The 20,454-nt window shown below is 40.3% G+C and overlaps 2 protein-coding genes across 2 annotated transcripts in view; one reads left to right on the top strand and one right to left on the bottom strand.

Annotated features, from left to right (window-relative positions):
* LOC123987050 (coiled-coil domain-containing protein 180-like) overlaps positions 1-6,771 on the top strand; it is a 10,852-nt gene extending 4,081 nt beyond the window's left edge. The window contains exon 5 of the mRNA XM_046075610.1: positions 4,120-6,771. Within this exon, the coding sequence (XP_045931566.1) occupies positions 4,120-4,743 (624 nt within the window). The 3' untranslated portion in view covers positions 4,744-6,771. The remainder of the gene's footprint in view (positions 1-4,119) is intronic.
* A 2,158-nt stretch (positions 6,772-8,929) lies between these two features.
* On the bottom strand, positions 8,930-16,665 carry pdhb (pyruvate dehydrogenase E1 subunit beta). The gene is made up of 11 exons (XM_046029082.1): positions 16,569-16,665; positions 16,417-16,476; positions 15,186-15,293; positions 14,655-14,717; positions 14,483-14,518; positions 13,781-13,971; positions 13,417-13,511; positions 12,100-12,210; positions 11,722-11,813; positions 11,492-11,633; positions 8,930-9,907 (listed from the first exon to the last, which is right to left on the bottom strand). The coding sequence occupies exons 1-11, from the start codon at positions 16,605-16,607 to the stop codon at positions 9,762-9,764; spliced, it is 1,083 nt and encodes a 360-aa protein (XP_045885038.1). The 5' UTR covers positions 16,608-16,665; the 3' UTR covers positions 8,930-9,761.
* Positions 16,666-20,454: the final 3,789 nt, after the last annotated feature.

The raw sequence follows: 20,454 nt of genomic DNA, 5'->3' as shown, positions 1-20,454 counted from the left end.
GTTTCTGGTTATGGAGTCACCAATTATTAGTGTGGTTGGGGAGAAAAGAGGACGAGGAGATGCCGGTTGTGTGGTTCCAGAGCAGGACTGAGCAGAATCTGCTTCAACACTGCGTGCGGACTGAGGATGGAGTGTGTGAGCTGCCGAGTGTTGTGTTGGAGTAGCAGTAACAGACCTGAGAGAAGGGCTACCCGACGGTGCAGGGTAGAGACCGTCTCCGGAGCGTCTGAGCACAGCCTCCTTCAGGATCCTACGTCGGGAAGCGGAGGTTTTTGACCGGGATGACGGCCACCGACCAGGCCCAGCGGCAGACCGGCGGCCCAGCGCGGGAGATGTAGCCAGTGAAGGAGATGCAACAGTGTCGGCAGGCACTGTCCGCCGAAAGAGATCCGTATCAGGGAGACTCGAAGCCGCAGGTGCATCCGCTGGATGGACCGGAGAGGCAGTCCCGTCCAAGCCTCTCTTGCAGCCACGGACCACCACTTCAGCCCAGGTTGACTGATGCTTTCGAGCAAGAGGAAAGCCATGGAAGGCTAGAGGGGTCCCAAAACACGGTGTCCTGGATGTTAGCGGTTGCGCTAAGAGAAACAATCTGTTTGGCTTGTACTGAAGCCACATCCATAAAGCCAGTCAGCAGGGAATCTTTCTCTTTGAGTTCCTCTGAAAGTCGTCGGATGTCTTCCATAAGGTCAGCAATCTTCCTGTTTGAGTAACAATTGTTTAAAACTGCAGCATCCAGATCTGTTGGGAAATTAATGAACTGTTTTTATAAATGACACTAAATGTTTTAAAAATATACTTTTTCAGTAGGATGTTGAATTCCACCAACAGAGTAGGGAAGTCCAAATGTATTAAGAGACAGATTAGCACATTATTGGTTGTTGTCTTTTCATGAGATTTGCTGACAGTCGGTCTCTCACCAGCTACACTGGCAACTTAGTATCTTCCAAACCAATCGCTACAGCTAACGGCAAACAAAAATAAGGTTTTCAAGCATCAGGTAACATAAACTGAAATTAGCTACCTTGTAATTAATGACAATTAATGTTTCAAACAACAACAGAAATCTTTATTTGCGTCAAGTCTCCAGCGGTTGAATATTTAGCTGATCCTCTGACTTTTCTTCAAGTCAGGTCAAAATGTTCTCATGTCTAACACATCACTTCATGAGGGGTAATATTTTCAGAAAAACCTCAAAACTTCCAAGATTAGAGTTTTAAATTTACGAGAAAAAACTCTGATATCCTCTAAGACTATAAAGTCATACATTTGCAAGAAATAGGTTTGTTAGTTAGTGGATGAATTGAACACAGACGCTGGGCTCAAATGAACTCCAGATCCAACTAGTGCATTGCAGGCTACCCCCCTTGCCCATGCTGGACAGGGACAGTGATTTCACCCTCCCCCAGGGCTTTGTCAAAATCTGCATGCCCCACATTTAGGCCTAACGGTAGCTGCACTGTATGCTGGCAAGATGTTTAATGCTTTTTGGTGTCTACATTTTATTGCATATAATTAATGTAAGCCTCACAACTAAGTGGGAGTTTTTGTGAAATGAGTCTGGACAGAACACGTCATTTAGTTTGGTTTCTTTTCCTGGTTTCTTTTTGTGTTTCTAAAGCAGGGGTTGGCAAGTAAGTTTGGCATTGGGCCAATGTTTTAGTAAGCCATTAGATGGCTGGCCAGAACACATAGTCATATGATAATTGTCTGACCAATTGTCAGAGTGCCCGGTTAGCTCAGTCAGTAGAGCACAAGCCTCTCAATCGCAGGTAATGTTTTCTCTCCTTCAACAATTTAATAATGAAGAGACTGTTTCACTTGCTCACAATAATGATGTGTTGGAGTGTGGGCATCCCAGCGATTGATCCACATCCATCAACCTATAGACGCTTTTTTCATTTGCCCAGAATCCCCAGGCAGAGAAAATTCCTGTGCTTCTCATAGGGCTGAATGATTTGGGCAAAAAATCTAATTGCGATTTTTTTCGGCCAGATATATTACGATTAGATTTGTGATTTTTATTTATTTATGTATTTATTTAAGTTTAGCTTAAGTTCAATATTCACTGCCAGTCTATTTTTGTCAGAAGCTGTGTCAAGCAGCACAGAGCAGACTACCAGGCAGAAAGTCAGACAGAAAGGCATAGAGAATCCGGTCGATTTTCAAAATATAACACCCAGGTGCAGACTCCAGATCGTGTATTAACACTGTTAAAACAGACAAAAAATAAACAGTTTAACTTCGTAGCCTACTTAACCATGGTAGAAGCACAAAAATCAAGGACAACCGAACAAATCAACAAAATCTGAACATCTCAGCAAAGTCGCCTGACTTTGCAAAGGCGAAAACGCTCTTATTCTGAAATGTGAAAAATGCAGCCAGAGCAGAGCAGCACAAAACCTGCTCACAGAGAGCTTTTATCTGTAGTTGAAGCACAAGAAAGGACAAATTAACAACACGTCAACCATATAGAGCATGCTAAACGCTTCGCTGCTGAAACACTTTAAGGCTCGTTCATACTACACAACTTGCCGTCTTGTGACGACTTGAAGTCGTTGTGTTTTCACACTACGTGACTGATCGGTGACAGGGGGTCACACACTACACGCGCTGACAGCGGCTGTGTGCGAAACGGTAAATGATGGGAACCTACACATGATACAGCTGTTGTTTGTTATTATAAAGAGAGAGAATATGAGTGAAAGAAAGGATTAGCGCAGGCAGGTATCAGGGATTGTCTGAGCTACAGAGAGAGCTGGATGTCTGTAAAAAGTGTTTTTCGGTGAAAAGTAGCTTCCTGCTCTCATTGGCTGGATGTGGATGTCGAGTCAGCCGACTCTTCCAGATATTTGGCATGCTAGATATTTGGAAGACGTCGGCGATTTGTCAGAAATGTGTCGGGGAGCTGTTTTGATGCGTCCTTGAATAGTTCACCGCTGATCGATCGCTGATTTACCCGCGATCACAGGCTGTCGGCTAAAAATCGTGCAGTGTGAACTACGCTTTACTATGAGTTGACAGCCGTGTCGGCTAGGCTGACGCTATTATCATACACGTTTCGATCTGGTTTCGTTTGTTATGTTAAAATGTACACGCCCTGTGCCCGCTCTGATTGGTGAGTAGGACTGTAACGGGAGGCGCATGGCACTTGTGATTGGCGAGCAGGTCTGTCACACAAGGATGGCAGCAGAATGAATTTGTAACTGCATGACTGTTTAAAATGGGTCAGATGTGCTGTATAATGAACCTACAATTTAATCGCCCTCTTCACAATCCCAATTTTGAATTGAAAATGTTTAACCGTTCCAATCTCAATCTCTTTTCCGACAGCTAGGTGTTTCAAGCAAGCCACAGACCCTTTTGAATGTCCTTCAAAGTAAAGCTTTCAATTCGAAATAAAGAATTGCTGCAAATTTCTCACACTTTTATTTTGTAGGCAAAATCACTAAAGGGGAAGTGATTATGTAAATACCTGTTGGTGGGCCAGTTTTGGCCCGCTTATTGCTGAGCGCTGTTCTATGGAGAACTTTCTGCGCTAATTCAGTTTCCACCCAGTGTAGCAGCGATCCACAGACAGAAAGTGACATGACGGGGAAGTGAAGGGTTGGGGTTAGGGTAGCTCTCACACTTTTGTTGTCTTCCCTCTTTATTCTAATAAGTTTGTGGTTGTTTTGCATCTATCTCCTCCCGCACCGTTTGTCTTGGATCAAGGTCGTGCCCTTCAGATCCGAACATTGAAGGATCAAATCCTGCTCAGGGCATGTTAACCAAATAGAGCAAACCCCGAACAATTATGTTTTAACAGAGTTAGTCTGTGGTATATGATAGATTCTTTAACCTGTAGGTAGCACTACAGGATTTGAAAATTTGCTCATTAGCAGTTTGCAGCGGTAGCAGCCACAGCTGGCACCCCTCATACACATTTTCTTTAGAAAACGGCCATTCTAGTTTTAATCTATAATGTCCCTAATACGATGTTGTAGATCGAGAATGGCACGGTAGAATTTTAATTTTCCGTCCAGCATTTTTAATTTACCTGTGTAATTATTGTTTCAACCAGATGGGGGCATCAGATCAGATGTTTTGTTTCTTAACTTTGTGCTCTGTTCCTGTCAGCCAACACAGAATGGACGACAGAGGATGAAGATAAAACAAGAGCAGATGAAAGCAGAGCACATGGCAGATGTCGAAGGGGATATCGAGGAGGGGGAGGAGGAGGAAGAGGAGGAGGAGGAGGAAGAAGAAGAGGAGGAGGAGGAGGAAGAGGAGGATGATGATGACGAGGAGGATGACGATGAGGAAGAAGAAGAGGTGGATGAGAAAGAAGAGAAGGAAGAGGAGGAGGAAATTGAGATGGCAGTAGAGGAGGTAGAAGTGGAAGTGGAAGAGCAACAAGTGCCAGATGGATTGGAAGAGGAGGATCAAGCAGAGGAGGAAAAGGCAGAGATGGAAAAGAAGAGGAGGAAGAAGAAAGCGAAGAAACAGAGGAAGGAAGAGAAGAGGAAGGAGAGAGGGAAACGAAAGGTGAAGGAGAGGGAGGAGGAGGAGGAGGATGAAGGGTTGGAGCAGAAGAAGAGGCGGGTGGTGGTGGTGAGGCTTGGCCTGCTAAAGGGACACTCAGAAGTAGGACGATCCGACCTATCAGCTCCCCAAGACTCTGTAGGCTCTGCCCAAGAACTTAACAGGCCCCACCTCCAATTAGAGAGCAGGACAGAGTCCTCTTCTCTTGGGGGGTGTTGAAAGGAATTCTGGGAATTGTAGGTCATTGGTAAATGTAGAGGGAAACTAATGAGAGCTTTACTTAAAACATTTTCTGATGTTAAAAAAATAATCAGTTTGAGCCAGAAAAGCCTCTGAAACACAAAACGGAGACTAACAATGAAACAGCTGATTGATCACATGATTATGTGCATCTCTTTTACCCCTGATGGTCAGGTAAGCTAGATCAACCAACTTCCTCCTTTGTTCCACTTTCCATATATGATGGAAGCAGCTTCCAAAATGTTCCAAAAGGGAACTGATATGTAGTTTTCAAATCTTAGGTTTTTGGACAAAACTAAGTAATTTGGGACTAACTGTAAGAAATATGTAATGAAATGCCGGTCCACAAAAAGGAAACATATTAATGATGTAGGTTATAGGAAAAAAACCCAACAACAATATGCTGATATTGAGTTTGAACTCCACACTTTACAAACACTTAAACTATCTTAGAGGCTGACTACAGTATCATCTTCTTGATAAATGGGTAGTGACTATGTGTAATCAGAATATTTCAGTGGAGTTAGTACCAAATTATCTTCTTTTTTTTTTTTTGTATTTGTTTCTTTGACCTTTAGCCTTCATAAGAGGAAAAACTCAGCTCGGTTAACAGGACATGTAGAAAGATAGGTTACAGATATGCGACCAGCTGCAGCAGCATGTTCTGTTCTTTATGTTTATCCAGCTGTGGGATGATGAAAGTTATCAGAAAGTAAAAAGCCTTTTATTTTCTAATCCTGATTAGGGTTAAACTTTCTTTCAGTTCCGAGTTTGGTTTCTCTGACACTAAGTTCATAGTGTCACAGGAACAGAAAATGTTTTATTTGATTTTGAACAGTGTGGATGTTTTTTTTTTGTTTGTTTTTTTTTTTGTTTACTGAAGCTGACCATTTGTTTGTTTTAAACTGTTTCTGTGAGCAGAGCGGATGCACACCTGAGGAAAGGACCTGTAATGCATCACCATGATTGTTTTTTGGCTGTAGTAAATCCAGCAGAACACACTTCAGTATGCTTCAAAAAAGAGTCAGTCAGTCCAAGGCACTATTCTGTCAAAACGTTAAAAAGCCTTTGTTCAGATGGTGAAATAATAAAAACATAGACGATGCTTGTACATGTTAAAACAGAACTCTATAACGACCCACGTGTAGTGGCGCAAACGACCTTGCTTGTTTGAAGCATGTCGAGGTATTTATACCGTGTTCACGTCATGTGCGAGCGTTCACATTGTCTGACAACTTAAGGTGGTTGTATGATTACAGAGTTGGTCACGCTACAACATGGCACTATAACATTAAATAAATATTAAAACAGACGTAACAAAATGAGTTTGGTTTTCAGGCATTTACAGATTTTTAAGCGCCACGTCAATAAGTGCTAACTTGGATGTTCTCTTGAACAACTGGTAATTATGGTAACTCCAGAATGACATAAACATAGCATAAGAGCCATGTCCCAATTCCTAATAATTTCAAAGAAAGGACTATGTAATGTGGTACCACTTATAGTGAAAAAGGAGACAATGTTTAATGGGTTCCCTAAAATAGCAGCTTCGTATTTGAGTCAAAGCAGGTCAGCTGAACATGCAAGTCCCATTTGTCTACAGACATGGAGATTAAAGTGTCCAATTGTTTCCTATAATTAGTACCAGATTACATGGTTCTGTCCAGGAAATTGTTAGTAAATGAAGGAACCATAAATAAAACGTTTCTGAGGTGTTCACTAATTTCACCATTTGTAAAAACTCAGCTGAAGTTTTCTCTCCTGGTCAGAAACTAAAATGGAAGTTTCTGAACGAGGAGACACTGTAATATAGTTTGATTAGTAACCAGGGTTTGTTCTCTGAGTTTCTCAAGGCAAATGTTTATATTTTCATGTGTTTGAGTTGAGGAGGAGTGTGGCCGATGTGTTGTCTGACAGTTGGTCCGATGTTCAGTGAGTCTGATGCTGATCCTCAGATCTCGACTGGTTACTGTAAAAGTTTGCCAATAAAAATGTTTAAGGCTTCAACTTTCTCTTTTCTCTGTCAGTGACTCAGTTGATGCCGTTGGTGTTAACAGTGATGGACAGTTAAGTTCTGTACTTAAGTACGAATTTGAGGTACTTGTAATTTACTTAGTATTTTCTTTTCATGCCATTTTCTTCTACTCATCTCAGAGGGAGATATTGTACTTTTTAATTCACTATATTTATCTGACAGCTTATGTTACTAATTATTTTGCAAAGGAAGATTTTCACGCACAAAACATATGAAAACTTAATAAAATATCTTTTGTTCAACTACCCAACATTTTACAGCTGACACAATTATTAGATTGACATTGAAATTATTATTTTTTTCATGGTTCCACCTTCACAAATGTGAAGATTTGCTGCTTTTCCTAATTATTTTAATTTATTTGTAAAAATGTTGAGTTTTTATACTGTTGGTTAGACAAAGCAAGCATTGTGAAAAATGTCACTTTGGGCTCTGGGTGATTGTGATGACATGTCTCACTATTTTTAGAATTTAAAAAAAATCAATTAATGGAGAAAATCAGCAGATGAATACATAATGAAAATAATCATTAATTGCACTTCCATACAAAAATGAGCTCCCCCTCAACAATTGCAACACTAAAATCCTGCTTTTACATTAATGCATGATAATAATAATAACCTAATATAATAGTAATAATAGTCACATTTTATCTTTCTGCAATTAGTTCTTTACTTTTATTACTTTAAGTACATTTCCTGATTATACGTACATACTTTGACTTTAGTAACATTTTTGATAGAGGACATTTACATGTCACAGAGGGTTTTTACAGTGTGGTATTAGTACTTTTACTTAAGTAAAGGATCTGAATACTTCGCCCACCCCTGACACATATAACTGAGTAACTTGAAATATAATTGAAAGGGCGACCCGTTGAATGCTGTTGTTTAATAAATAGGAATGTTTGCCTACTGTATTTTTAAATTCTGTTTGTCATGTCAGCAGCCCCTGACAAACATATCAATACTATTAGTATTTTTGATACTTGCAGGTACTTTTGTACTATTACTCAAGTAGAAATTTAAAGTGGAATGCAAATTGAGATTATTTCTCTTTTCAACTGAGCCTTGATGTTGCTTGATTTTCTCTAGAAAAAGGCAATTAACGTCTGTTATTATGAACACAGTAGTCTGGACCAGATTCAATGTATCATAATAAAATGGTGAATTTAGAGTGGAGTTACTCTCAGGCATGCAAACTGGTCAGGGGTAAAAAAAGGTGAGTAGGATACGCAAGCAGAGAAAAGTACAGAGAAGAGGGGTCTTTTTTTAAGCTTACATGTTGTATAGGAGACGTCCATTCGTCTACTGCAACAAGACAAAGATACTGACACACAAGGGCGTCACTTTGTGTTCAAAAGTCAAAAGTAGTGGGGACATAAGGGCTTAGATTAGGGATGTGACGATACACCTTACGATATACATATATATATATATACCTGTTCATATGCTGCTGTTGGAGTGTGAAGCTCGACGCAGGTATGTCCTGCTCGGCTTGCACCTCCTCCTCTTCCCCGTCCTGCCTCTTCTTCCTCGGACCCCGGCAGCCCTCCCTCCTCTGCTTCGCCTCGACCCGGGTCATGTACCGGTCTGTGCTTGGCTCTGGGGTGCAGTCCTCATCAGAGACAATAATGCTGTCACCATGGAAGCTCCAACATGCAAAACACGAAATTCACGTTCGTGTATTGTAACTGATGGAAACGGGAAAATGTGTGTCAGCCTGTTTTTAGCTTTGCCCAATGTTACCGCGTGAGGGGAGGCTGTGATTGGATGATGACAGGTGTCGTGACCACCAGCACTGCTGCTGTTGTATCAGTCACTGTTAGACCAGCATAGTAGTCAAAAAACGGGACAAGAGGTGCCACCTGTGGGACAAATCAATTAGGCCTAATATAAGGGACACTCCGGCTAATACGGGACAGTTGTTAACCCTAGTTAGCATGTACGGCTTGGTTTCACTCAAGGCAAAGATCATTCAGGCAGACAAAACACCTGTGAGACTAATACATTTGAAGATATAGACTGACTATGACTCATGTCTACAAACCAACCAATCGGACAGTAGGGGTCTCAACCTGCTAAGAACAGGAGGCAAAGAAGAAGTAGTGTGAAAGAATGGAGAAGCATGAAGGACTGAAAGGTTTTTATTTCTGTAACAGATTCATTTACAGCAACAAAAACATCCACAGAGCTGCTGCAGCTACAATAAATATTCCTGACCACGCACCACCTCCAGCACTCAGCTGGTTCATTCTTCTTCACTGCTGCCTTTAAACGAATCCAAGTCGCTGTGAGGAATGAAGCTAATAGACCACTATATGTTTTGGTGGTTAGAAATATGTGGGAGTTTATTAACAACAAAACTACTGAGAGCAAAAATGTTGTCTGTAAGTCTGAATCAGAGTTCAGACTGTTTTGGTAAAGAGCATGAGCACTTTTCTCAATACTTAGTTGGTGAAATATTATAAATGGGGTGGCATCAATGTCAAATATAATAATAGGTAGGTAAATAAGTTGAAGAATCTGACTGAGCAGCACTGCTTGATACACAACTCTACAGACACATGTCAGTCTCTCAAAACACAAATCTGATATTTTTTGTGCTGGCTCAGCAGTTTTGTTGTAACCAAACTTCCTTAGAAAAGCCTATAGGAGAGAGCAAGTTTTATTATGAAGGGGAGGAAAAGGAGGGAGCAGCCAGAGCCACACACTGAGTTTGGTCAAGTCTGTAACTGATAAACAGAGGTAACAACTTGACTGAACTCTGTGTGTTGACCTGCTCTGGGTGCAGACAAACATCTGTGCGTTTCATTGACCAACATCTGGCTACGTTTTTTAAAAGGAACCATTTGGCTGTATTTACACATGGTTCAAATGTTTTATCAGACAATGTTTCAACCATCTGTGTGAACAAGACAAAGAGGATTCAGGTAGGTTTGTCCTGTGTGTGTGCATGTGTCTCAGACATTGAGGGTCTTTTTGACAGAGAAGATGATGTCTTTGATCTGCGGCAGGCTGTTGTCCTCCAGGATTTTGGCGTACGGCATGGGGATGTCGACGCCGGTCACCCTGGTGACCGGAGAGTCCAGGTAGTTGAAGGCAGGACCTTAAAACACACACACACACACAGAGGAAGTTAACTGGACAGTTAACACCATCAAGGGGAGTTTTATTTTATTAATTAATGAAACAGAAAAATACATTTGGTTATGAAGTAGATTTCAGACTGACTGGTGTTTGAGGGAGAGTGGATACAGTTTATCAGAAGTGCCGTCATTCAGCTACATTATTCTCTAGTATAACAAGTATAACAACATAACGCTAGCCAGTAAAAGATTTAAGATTAGATTAGGGCAGGACAATAAAACAATAACAATTATTATTCCAATATAACCGATAAATGTTCAATAAATATTCAATAAATGTTTGATTTTATTCACTTGAATCATACACAAATTAGGATTTCTTGTGTTCATGTTTAAAAAGAAAAAAAAAAAAGGACTGAAAAAAGCTTTTACTTAATTTTACTCATGCATATTTGTTAAAGATTTTATCATAATTGTTTTGAATGTTCTACCTCAGATTTGTGAAGTGATCCACTGTTTGGCATCAAGTGTTGACCACAAAGAAGAGTTTAAACCACAATTAACCATCAGGTTTCCTCAACTTTCACTCAAGAGCAAAATTCTGCCTTTAAACTCGAAAGAAATAAATATTTGATACTCTGATAATTATCGATATCGAAAGATTTGAAACTTTTTATCGTGATAACTAGGGCTGAAACTATTCATTGATTAAATAGATTACTAAAATGTTTAATCCATTTAACTATACAGCACACTGTTTCGCACAGACATTTATCACTGTCACACATTGCGCTTACCGTGTGAACACGACGTGATTATAATGGCGCTATTTGCAAAGTAGAGGAAAAGAGTGAAAATAGCAAGGGACAAAGAAGAAAGTGTCCAAAGTATGGGATTATTTCAAACTAAAGAAAACAACAACTCTGTAATGTTACAATCTGTCCACCGTAAAATGAAACTTATATCTTCTCGGCAACAGCACGATGGCACCTGATCAGAAAGTACCCGGTTTGCTTGTCTGTTTTTTGCTGTATGACACACTATGAATTTCCTATCATCTTATCATCTATCAACGAACACAGCTGATCCCATGAGTGGTGGTGACTGAGAACATTTAAGGCTTGAAACTAACTTTTTCACCACCTTCAAAAAAAGGGGGAGCGCTGACATCGTTTAATACCAGCCACACTGACATGTCTGCCTACAGATGTGTCTGCAGAAATGTTTTGTTTATCTGTCACGTGAGTGCAGGCGTCGACTGATGGATCATGAAGCAGTAGGTTCACAACGACTGAACTGATTTTAACATGTGATATTTTGCCCCTCTCTCTCTGAAGTTACCACTCTGTAGTCTCGCTCAGTGTCCTGATTGGATACATGTCAAGAGTAATAGCCTATCAGCACATGAGAGACTCATCAAAATTAAACATGACATGAATCTGTCTTTTCTATCTTTTAACTGCAACTCTGCATCACGACACAATGACGGTTAAACTTTGCAATCAATCTGTGTTGCGAACCGCTTGGGGGTCAACTACGATCCATTAAACTACGAAGCAGCAATTCAAAGTCTGAAAAGGGTGTTTTAGCTACTCAGCTGTTACCTTCCATGATCCTGGCGCAGATCTCAGCTCCAACGCCAAACTGAGGCCAGCCGCCCTCCACCGTCACCAGGTGGTTGGTCTTCATCACGCTGGTCTCAATACTCTCGACATCCATAGGACGGATTGTCCGCAGGTTGATCACCTGACACAGAAACATTTTAGTAAATATTTAACAGGCCTCTGCACAGGTCAGCTGTGTCAGATAACAACAGGTGTGTTCCTTTCTCTACCTCGCACTCGATTCCCTCCTTGGCGAGGACGGCAGCAGCATCCAGGCAGTGACTGACGTACCGAGAGTGAGTGACCAAAGTCACGTGACTCCCTTAAAACACAGAAAGGAGAAGAAGATGAGAAAGGTTCAGGAACACAACGGTGACACAGACAGTTCATGGGAACCCACCTCACCTTTACCTCAACATCTTCATCCCACCATTTTAGGAAATATCAACTTCATGATACAGATCTACATGCTAGAACTGTTTGTTTTTGAACAAGATTACAGTTTCCTGAAGTCCGGTCACCACAGTGAGGATGGATTCATGAATTCTGTGTCTCTTCTGAGGCTGTAGCTGCCCCAAGACAACGTCAGCATCCTGTGTCAGCCTTACCTTGTCTCTCCACCTTGGCCTTGCCGATGGGAATGGTGAAGTCTTTGGATAGTGCCTCCTCCGACATCTCGAAGGGAACGCCGTACATCAGTTCGTTCTCCAGGAACACCACTGTAACACACACAAAGTGAGGCAGAGCTCAGTGACAACAATGACACAGACCCCATTTACATGTCTTTATTTACAATGTGAATATGTCAATAAGGGCTTTGAGCAAATAACCACTGCCAGGGTCTGTCCCCTGTGATAAAATTGCCCCGAAATTAGCCGTCATTCTCCCTGTCGCTTGAAATAGAAGAACGACGAATGACAGTGCTTAATCCATGTTGTCAGATGTTGTTGTGAACTCTCTCTTCTGTTGTTTTTGGCAGCTACCAAACCAAATGCATCACCACCCACTGCAGTAGGACCAACCCTGGTTTCCATGTAGCCCGGGAAAACCAAGATGGAGTGCAATCCGCTTTGTGTGTAGATCAGTGCAACTTAAAGAGTTTTAAATCTCATCTGGATTTGAGACACTTGAAATGAGAAATGTGATAAGGGCCTTAAATTTAGAGTGTCCTGACTCAAGGAACATTAAACACTACAGAAAGTCCACTCCACCTCCTGTTAATGTCTCTCTGGTAATGACAAGAGTTTAAATTCCACCGGAGACCAAATTCTCTTTAAACTGTGTCCCTGTGATTGTCCAGCTGCAACAACTTTGTGGGCTTTATTTCCCTGAGTTTCTACTGTCAGGCCACATAAAGGCTACTTGAGAGGGGGGAAACCTTTCAGCTCCTCTGAATATTTTTAGGCATCATGAATATTTCGATTTACTGTTTATATTCTAAAAGATATTCTTAAGCATTAAGCAAAAATGAGACAGGACTGGTGGGAGATATGTTTTAGTAAATAAATATAATATTATCTAACTTTATGTACCAGGTTCCTGTGAAACTAAATTACATTGTGTTTTACCGATTTATATTTCTTTCTGAGACTAAACAATAAACTTTTTATTGTTAAAAAGTAAACCCCTGACTTCTGTCTGGTGGGACAGAGGGACTCTCTACTCATGCCAATCATAGTAATTCATAGTATAGTAAAATACTAGTATTTTCCTATAGTTGACTGCAGCAGGTTTGTTAAAGGCTGAAATGAGCTGCAAGATAACTCAAGACAGACAGCAAAGTTTCATTCCAGTGATGTTTTCATTTACCAGTTTTGTTTCTGAACTGGACTGTAAATGACTGAACAGCATTTAGCAGATGTTCTTCCTCTAAAACCTTCAGCCTGGTAATGACCTTTGACCTGCTGTAGTGTGCGGCGTCTCACCAGGGTTGTCGTCTCTGATTGCTGATTTCAGGAGACCTTTGGCATCTTCTGAGCTCCAGGGACTCACAACCTTCAGACCTGGACAGTGACCATACCTGCAGACACACACAACAACAACACTGTCAGACCAGTATCGCATATGGTTACTTCAACTACTGCTACCACCATTACAGGATAATTCCTTTATCGGGACTTATTTTCAGTCCATTTGATTGTCTGACTGCTCGTATTTCTTAACTCTGACATATTTCTCAAGGATCTCTACTGTTGAAAGTCCAAGATGTAATAAAGCTCCTAGAAAGAACAGTATTAAGGGCCAAATGACATTAATAACGGTCCCAGTTTCCGGTGTAAGTGGACGCACCATGCAGCGAAGCACTGCGAGTGCTGTGCGGCGACGCCCGCTGACGCTCCGTTGGGTCCTCTGAAGACGATGGGTACCGGCTGCATACCAGCTGACATGTAGTAGGTCTTTGCCGCAGAGTTGATGACCTGGTCGATGGCTTGCATGGAGAAATTAAAGGTCATGAACTCGCAGATGGGTCTCAGGCCAGCCTGCAGGAGACAACAGTTCAATATTACTGACAGCAGAAGGGGAGGTTTCAGCAGAGTTTCTGAAGGGTAATCAGGTGTGCAGTTGTGTATGATCATGGTGGCTTCATTAGAATTTAAACAAATTAAATGGTATCTTTTTGTTTTGTATGACAGTGTATGTATTCATGTATTTACTAATTGAACTTTAAAACAGTATATATATCTTCACAGTTCTACTCATTCCTAGTAATTAATTAGGTCTAATTCTTAGACCTGTCCCAAGACCTGAGTCCATCCTAGTCCAAGTTATAACCAGTTTAATTAGTCAGGTAGGGTCTTACTCTATTGCTACAGGTCTGTACGGAGTCTCGACAGTCACAGAAAAAAGAATCAAACTTGTGCGCACAAATGACTAATTCATGCTCTCGATTTAAAGATGTGGTATGTGATTCTGGAGAAATTAAATACCATTGTACAGTTAGGGATTCATGTGTGTTTAGTGAACGTGTTGTCACGTGGATGACGAACTCACCATGGCGGCTCCCACTGCGATGCCAGCAAAACCCATCTGCACGAGAGAGAGAGAGAGAGAGAGAGAGAGAGATTACCAGCTGAAAAATGGTTCTGAGTGTTTTGATCACAGAGCTCAAACTGACACACTGATTTAGTTTAGTGTACATTTGCGAAGGGCGAATGAGTCTCACCTCCGTGATTGGAGTGTCGATGATGCGTTTGTCTCCGTATTTCTTCCACAGACCCCTGCTCACCTACACACACATACACACACTTTTTATAGTACTTACATTGTAATTGTGTTTGTGTTTTTTGCCCTGCTTGACTTCTTTTAATTGGTCCAAGCTTTTAACTTTGTGATTACAGTGTTAGTACCGATAAAAATACAATAGTTTCCCTAAATAGTTTAAATAGTTTCCCTTTGGAAGAGCCTCACATGAATGAGTGAGCGAACAGGTTAAGCTGCCATTATGGTCAGATTTGGGCATCTTTATGTCACCCTATTATCTCCTCAATCTGCTCCTCTGCTTTATCAAATTTATCTATTCACAGTCTCACTGTGTAACTGTGACAGAAGCAGGTAGGGAGAAGGAGGCGCAACTGATTTGACCACAACAACTAGCAAATATGATCGGAGATTCTCTGACTGTCCCATATCTGATCTAATCACTAGCTAGTTAGTCAAACTGTCTTCATGTCCACTGTGTTCTACTGAGCATCACCTTGTAGGCTCCGTCGTACTGGGCCACCTCCTCACCCAACAGGAAGACCCGCTCGTCCCTCTCCAGCTCCTCATCCATCGCCTGGTTCAGGGCATCACGAACCATCACCTGAAGACAAACAACAGTGTTAGTTCATTATCAGCATATAGCCATGCTGTTAATGAAGCCACTTAAATTTCTTACAGTTACGTACAATTTATTTTCAATTTCCGCAGATTTAACTCTCTGGAAAGTGGATTTAAAAAAAAAAAACACACACTATAGTCAGAAAAGCAAGTAAAGTTACAAAAGTATATTTTGTGACAGTACTTTTAATACTACTTCATTAGCATAGATAAAACATAAATAAATGGATAATAGTTTAGTGTAAGAAGGGCTTCAGGCTCTGGTGCCAGGGTGATTATTCTGATAATTATAACTGCATGATGATTTGGCTTTAGATCCCATGTTTTTGTAAGTGTGCATATAAACCCAATGTGAGGATTTTGTAGTTTTCTCTATTTTGTAAATTGTAAACTGAAAATATTTAGTTTTTGGACAACTGGACAGACAAAAATCTCTTTATATTTCTGACATTTTAGATTTGATTTTTAGAATATAAAACCTCTTAAACCTCTTTATTTTATATGTAAAATATTACATTCACAAGTGCAAATGGTAGAGACGAAAACACAATTACCACATTTTAAGAAAGAAATCAGAGATTATGTTGAAACTTTATTTGGTTTAGAGAGTAGTAAAGCAATCAAAACAGTTCAACTTTGTAAAGATGTAATGTCTTTGTTGTCTGTTACATGACACCCATTTGTTTATGGTTGTATCATGTTTTATTATTCTGCCGTTTTACATACTTTTATTTTGGCTAAATATCTTTGTAAAAGCTTAATTGTAGAAGACACAGCACAATTCAACAGCACCACAAACTACAGCCTATAATAAGTGAACAACTAAATGTTTTAATGTCTGTTTTGTCTGCACTCAGCCACAGTCCCCAGTTTATAACCAGTATGTTCAATGGTTTATCCAACAAACACCATCAGAGGGCTGACTGGACGATCAGTGACAGCAGGAACCCTTCAACTTAAAATGAGAAGGTAAAACTTTGTCAGGTTAGTTAATCACTGACAATGACATCATTAAACTCTAGTCGAAACAACAGAAAAACATACAGCCAACAACAGCTGGAGTGTTAGCTGTTGCTAAAGTTAGCCTGCTAGCTGCTAACACTGACCTGCACAGCGGCAGGAGCACTCCGGTGAAAATCCCGCCGCCGCAGAGCCGACACGGCATTCTGTAGAAAGACAGAAAGACGGCATTATTCAATTAAACAACTACAAACGCAAAGTGGTGATACAAAGAGAAAATTTTTGAATGAGCTCGCACCTTTCCCGAGCGGAGAAAGCACTTCAGGGACGCCGCCATGTTCAACCTGTCCTCTGCCGGAATGAGGCGGAGACTCTGTCGAGGTCAGGAGATTTCAACCAATCACAGCTGCAGTTTACGTGTCGGTCGGAACTCGTCATAACACGCAGCCAATCACAGCGGTTCAGCGGAGACGGAGGCGGGACAAAACTCAAGAGTGAAACAATTTTTTATTTTTTTAATCCAAGGACACGGGGTTGCATCCTGTGTTGCGCTGTCGTTTGTATGGAAGACCAATTCCGCCACAAGAAAAAATAGATGAAACGTTAGGAATGACAAATATAAAAATACTAAATCAATCATCATTCACAACTCAATATTAGCATTTGTCATTTAAAGTAGTCTCTAACAAAAAGTAAATAATAAAATGGAGGTGGAGGCCTGTGAATTGAAAAACAGCTGTCAAAAATTGAGCTGACTTGAAAAAGGTGATTAATAAATTGTCGACTGATGTGACAAATGTAATAAACCATTCATCATTCACAACACCCAACTGTTATTTGGTATTTAGTGCCTTACTATTGTTTTAAGGTCACACTGGAAGCAACACTCCACCTGCGTAGTCACTTGGCCACGTGGGGTCGCTCTACGCTTCTCATGTGAACAGACAGAGAGACAAGCGCTCTGCCAGTAAACGGCAGGCGCTCTGTGCATAGTAACCATGCCAACGGCTTCTGTGCGCTACAGTTGAGGAAGACCAAAGCTAAAAGTTGTATTTTGTTTCCTCTGTAGAGTTTCCTCAGTCTATCCTGTCACGTTTATAACTACAAGTTTTAGTTTTGCTGCATAAATGTCCCACATTTTCACAAACATCTCCAGTCCTTTCCTTAGTTTCAGGTAGCCAAAGCTAAGCCCAGCAGTGGACTGTAACAAAGTACTTCAGTAGGGGAAAGTGGGGCACAACCTAAAACATTTTGTTTTGGACTAAATAACTAAAAAATATTTGAGTTTGATTAATCAGATTTTTATACAAGCAACACACACATCTCTGCTGCGAATGAACACCGTTGTTGTACAATTGCACTGAATGTCAAGGGAGTGAAATGTTACAACTTACCCCATGGGGGGGGGGTTAGTTGTAACAAACAAGGGGTTACTTGTAAAACTTGCTAGAAAAGTCTGTTCATTCAAAACTATTCTATCTGATTAAATTATATCTACATATTATAGGTGAACTGTTCATGGATCCATATATGACGGATAGATTTCCACACATCCATCTAACCCTCAACCAACCATCCATCATGAGTCGATATAAATAGATATTTGTATATATTATCTCTTTCCATCCATGATAATATATATCATATAAAGAAAGACCGATGTCTTTTCATCTAAATCATGGTCTATCAAGGATTTATATTCAAATGGATGTACCAATGGATAGATTTTATCCACGCTTCAAAATATATATAAATATTGACAGGGGTTAGTTGTCCCGCAGAGTTACAACTAACCCTGCTCTGGTTAGTTTGTCTTTAAGCCTGATTAATACTTGCAAGTAGTTAGTCAGGTGTTTCAAAACTGTACTACGTTTTAGCTAAAAAGACGGTTATTAAGGTAATCCATGACTGGATTCAGTGGCTTACACACACAGCTCAGTAATCAAAAGATAAGTATGATACAGAGTCCAGTATCTCTAAAAATTGGTGAGAGACTGTCTGCTGGCTCTTTGATAAACTGACCTGAAACAAAACCTGCTCGACCCTGTGCAGCTACGTACAATCGTGCCCCGCGTTAGTTGTGCCCCGTGCTCCCCTACACAAGGTATTTGTACTGAACTTGAGTATTTTCTTTTCATGCCACTTTCTACTTCACCACATTTTAAAGGAAATACTGTACTTTTTACTTTATCTGACAGCTTCAGTTACTAGTTGCTTTAAAAAAACAAGCTTTTTACACACAAAATGTATGAAGAGTTAAAAAATAGGATGTTTTGATATAAATTAAATTACTTAGCAGTTTATACAAGTCCAGCTAGTAGAACTACATCAGTTAGGCTAATTCACAGAAATGTAATTGGCAAATGTTTTGGTATTAGTCATTTTTCATGTAAAAACATTTCATGGTTCCAGCTTCTGCTGCTTTTACTTGATTATTTTAATGTATTTTTAATCATTTTGAGGTTTGGACTGACAAAACAAGCATTGTGAAGGTGTCACTTAGGGAACTGTAAGAACATTTCTAACTATTTTCAGAATCTATTACAATCGATTAATGGAGAAATAATTTAAATAAAAATAATCATTAATTGCAGATACAAAATAGTTCAACCTCAACTACATTAATGCATAAGGAATATTTTTCTGCTTTGGCTACTTTTATTTTTATTTGGCTACTTCTACATTTTCCTGCTTATAGCCTACTTACAAATGGGGGACCGTCTAAAAGTTAGTACAGTAAAAACTGGTTAGGTGCATCAGTATCATGGTGCACTGCTGATTAGTTGCAACCCAGCCGCCGTCCTCTCCGGACCGCCGACCTACAGCCCATTTATTATTGAGACTTACTACCTCGTGACGGAGCGTTTCTATTTTAACCCGCGCAGCTTCTCTAGCATTTACTGTACTGGTTTAGAGGACCAGGAAACTCACAGACCAATCGCATGTGCTCCAATCGTCTCATGTGACGCTGCTCAGCCAATCAAATCTGTGCATACCGATGCTTGCGAGTCGAGTCCACGAGATTCACCAGAGACGTTTTGGAAACACACCCAAATTGAGGAGACGAAAGATAAAAGAGATTTCACATGACTTTTAATCAAGAATGTACAGATTTTTACATGTACATTCCTCCCACGGGCAGTTCAAAACCAGAATATCTCATAGATCTCCAATATGCTAGCTGGAGCTCACGTTTCTCACTGAACAACAGAAAGTAGGAAAGTGGAAGCTCTGTAAGAGGAAATGAAAGAGAAGAGGAGGCATTACAGCTGTTCATTTGTGTGTTTATTATAAAATTGGTTAAGACTACACTTCATCACTTCAAGCTACACTTTTATTAAATTTTTTCTAAAAATCAGGCACTTTAATTTAGTTTACTTAAATTTAGAATTTATTATTTGAATAGTTATTATTTATTATCCTTCCAGTTTGATGTGAAAACTGACTGAAATATTATTTGACTTGACAGTCCGTTGTTGACTAAAAACGTGTTGATACAACTATAGGTTATAGTACTGAATGATAACGCAAGTTCGTCGTTTTGATGTTCTGGACCTTTGCTTCAGGAAATTTTCTCTAACTAGACCTCTTTGAAATCTAATTGAATACCCCTGACATACAGAAACAGAAGGGCAGGTCGTAAGAAACAAGGTAGTGTGATCCAAATCAAAGCCGCTTCAGACTGCGACAGTAACCTAGCAGATGGTGTAAGTTACTCAAGTCCACAACATCATTGTTCCACGTCTTTCCATCAGGACTAAACCTTGGACTGTTGCCGGATGTTCTGACGATCTATGCTGCCTTGCCGAAAAATGCTACCATAGCCCAAATCGATAGACTCGACTGTACTCGGCCCTGCTCCGTTTTCCATTGCAGGTAGTACCCAGAGATGGTACGTAGCTTGTCGTCATAGCGATGCCACGCACAACTGCGTGATGTTCAGTGCGACACACACACCAGCTCTTAAAATATTTCTATGGTTAACACGTTTCAACATTCCTCAGAAATTAACAGCTGATTTCTCACCTTCTCAGAAGTGGATTTACTGATGAAATTCCATACGGAAACTGTAAAATATAAAACTTTCTGTTGCTGGCCTCTGTCTGGTGCAGCAATGATGATGCAGTGAATAGTGAATATTCTCTCTGATCAATCAGCAGTCTGTTGTGTTTTCACGTTACATT

This window comes from Micropterus dolomieu, linkage group LG18, assembly GCF_021292245.1.
Source record: "Micropterus dolomieu isolate WLL.071019.BEF.003 ecotype Adirondacks linkage group LG18, ASM2129224v1, whole genome shotgun sequence".
Taxonomy (NCBI): Eukaryota; Metazoa; Chordata; class Actinopteri; order Centrarchiformes; family Centrarchidae; genus Micropterus; species Micropterus dolomieu.
Note: the sequence above shows the minus strand (reverse complement) of the source record. Positions and strands in the feature narration are given on the sequence as shown.

Excerpts from the sequence above, each read along its gene's own strand:
- pdhb (XM_046029082.1), bottom strand. The coding sequence starts at position 16,607 with ATGGCGGCGTCCCTGAAGTGCTTTCTCCGCTCGGGAAAG. Across the intron at positions 15,294-16,416 it reads GTGCTCCTGCCGCTGTGCAG|GTGATGGTTCGTGATGCCCT; the intron begins GTCAGTGTTAGC and ends GTTTGTCTTCAG. Across the intron at positions 13,512-13,780 it reads TCGCAGTGCTTCGCTGCATG|GTATGGTCACTGTCCAGGTC; the intron begins GTGCGTCCACTT and ends GTGTGTCTGCAG.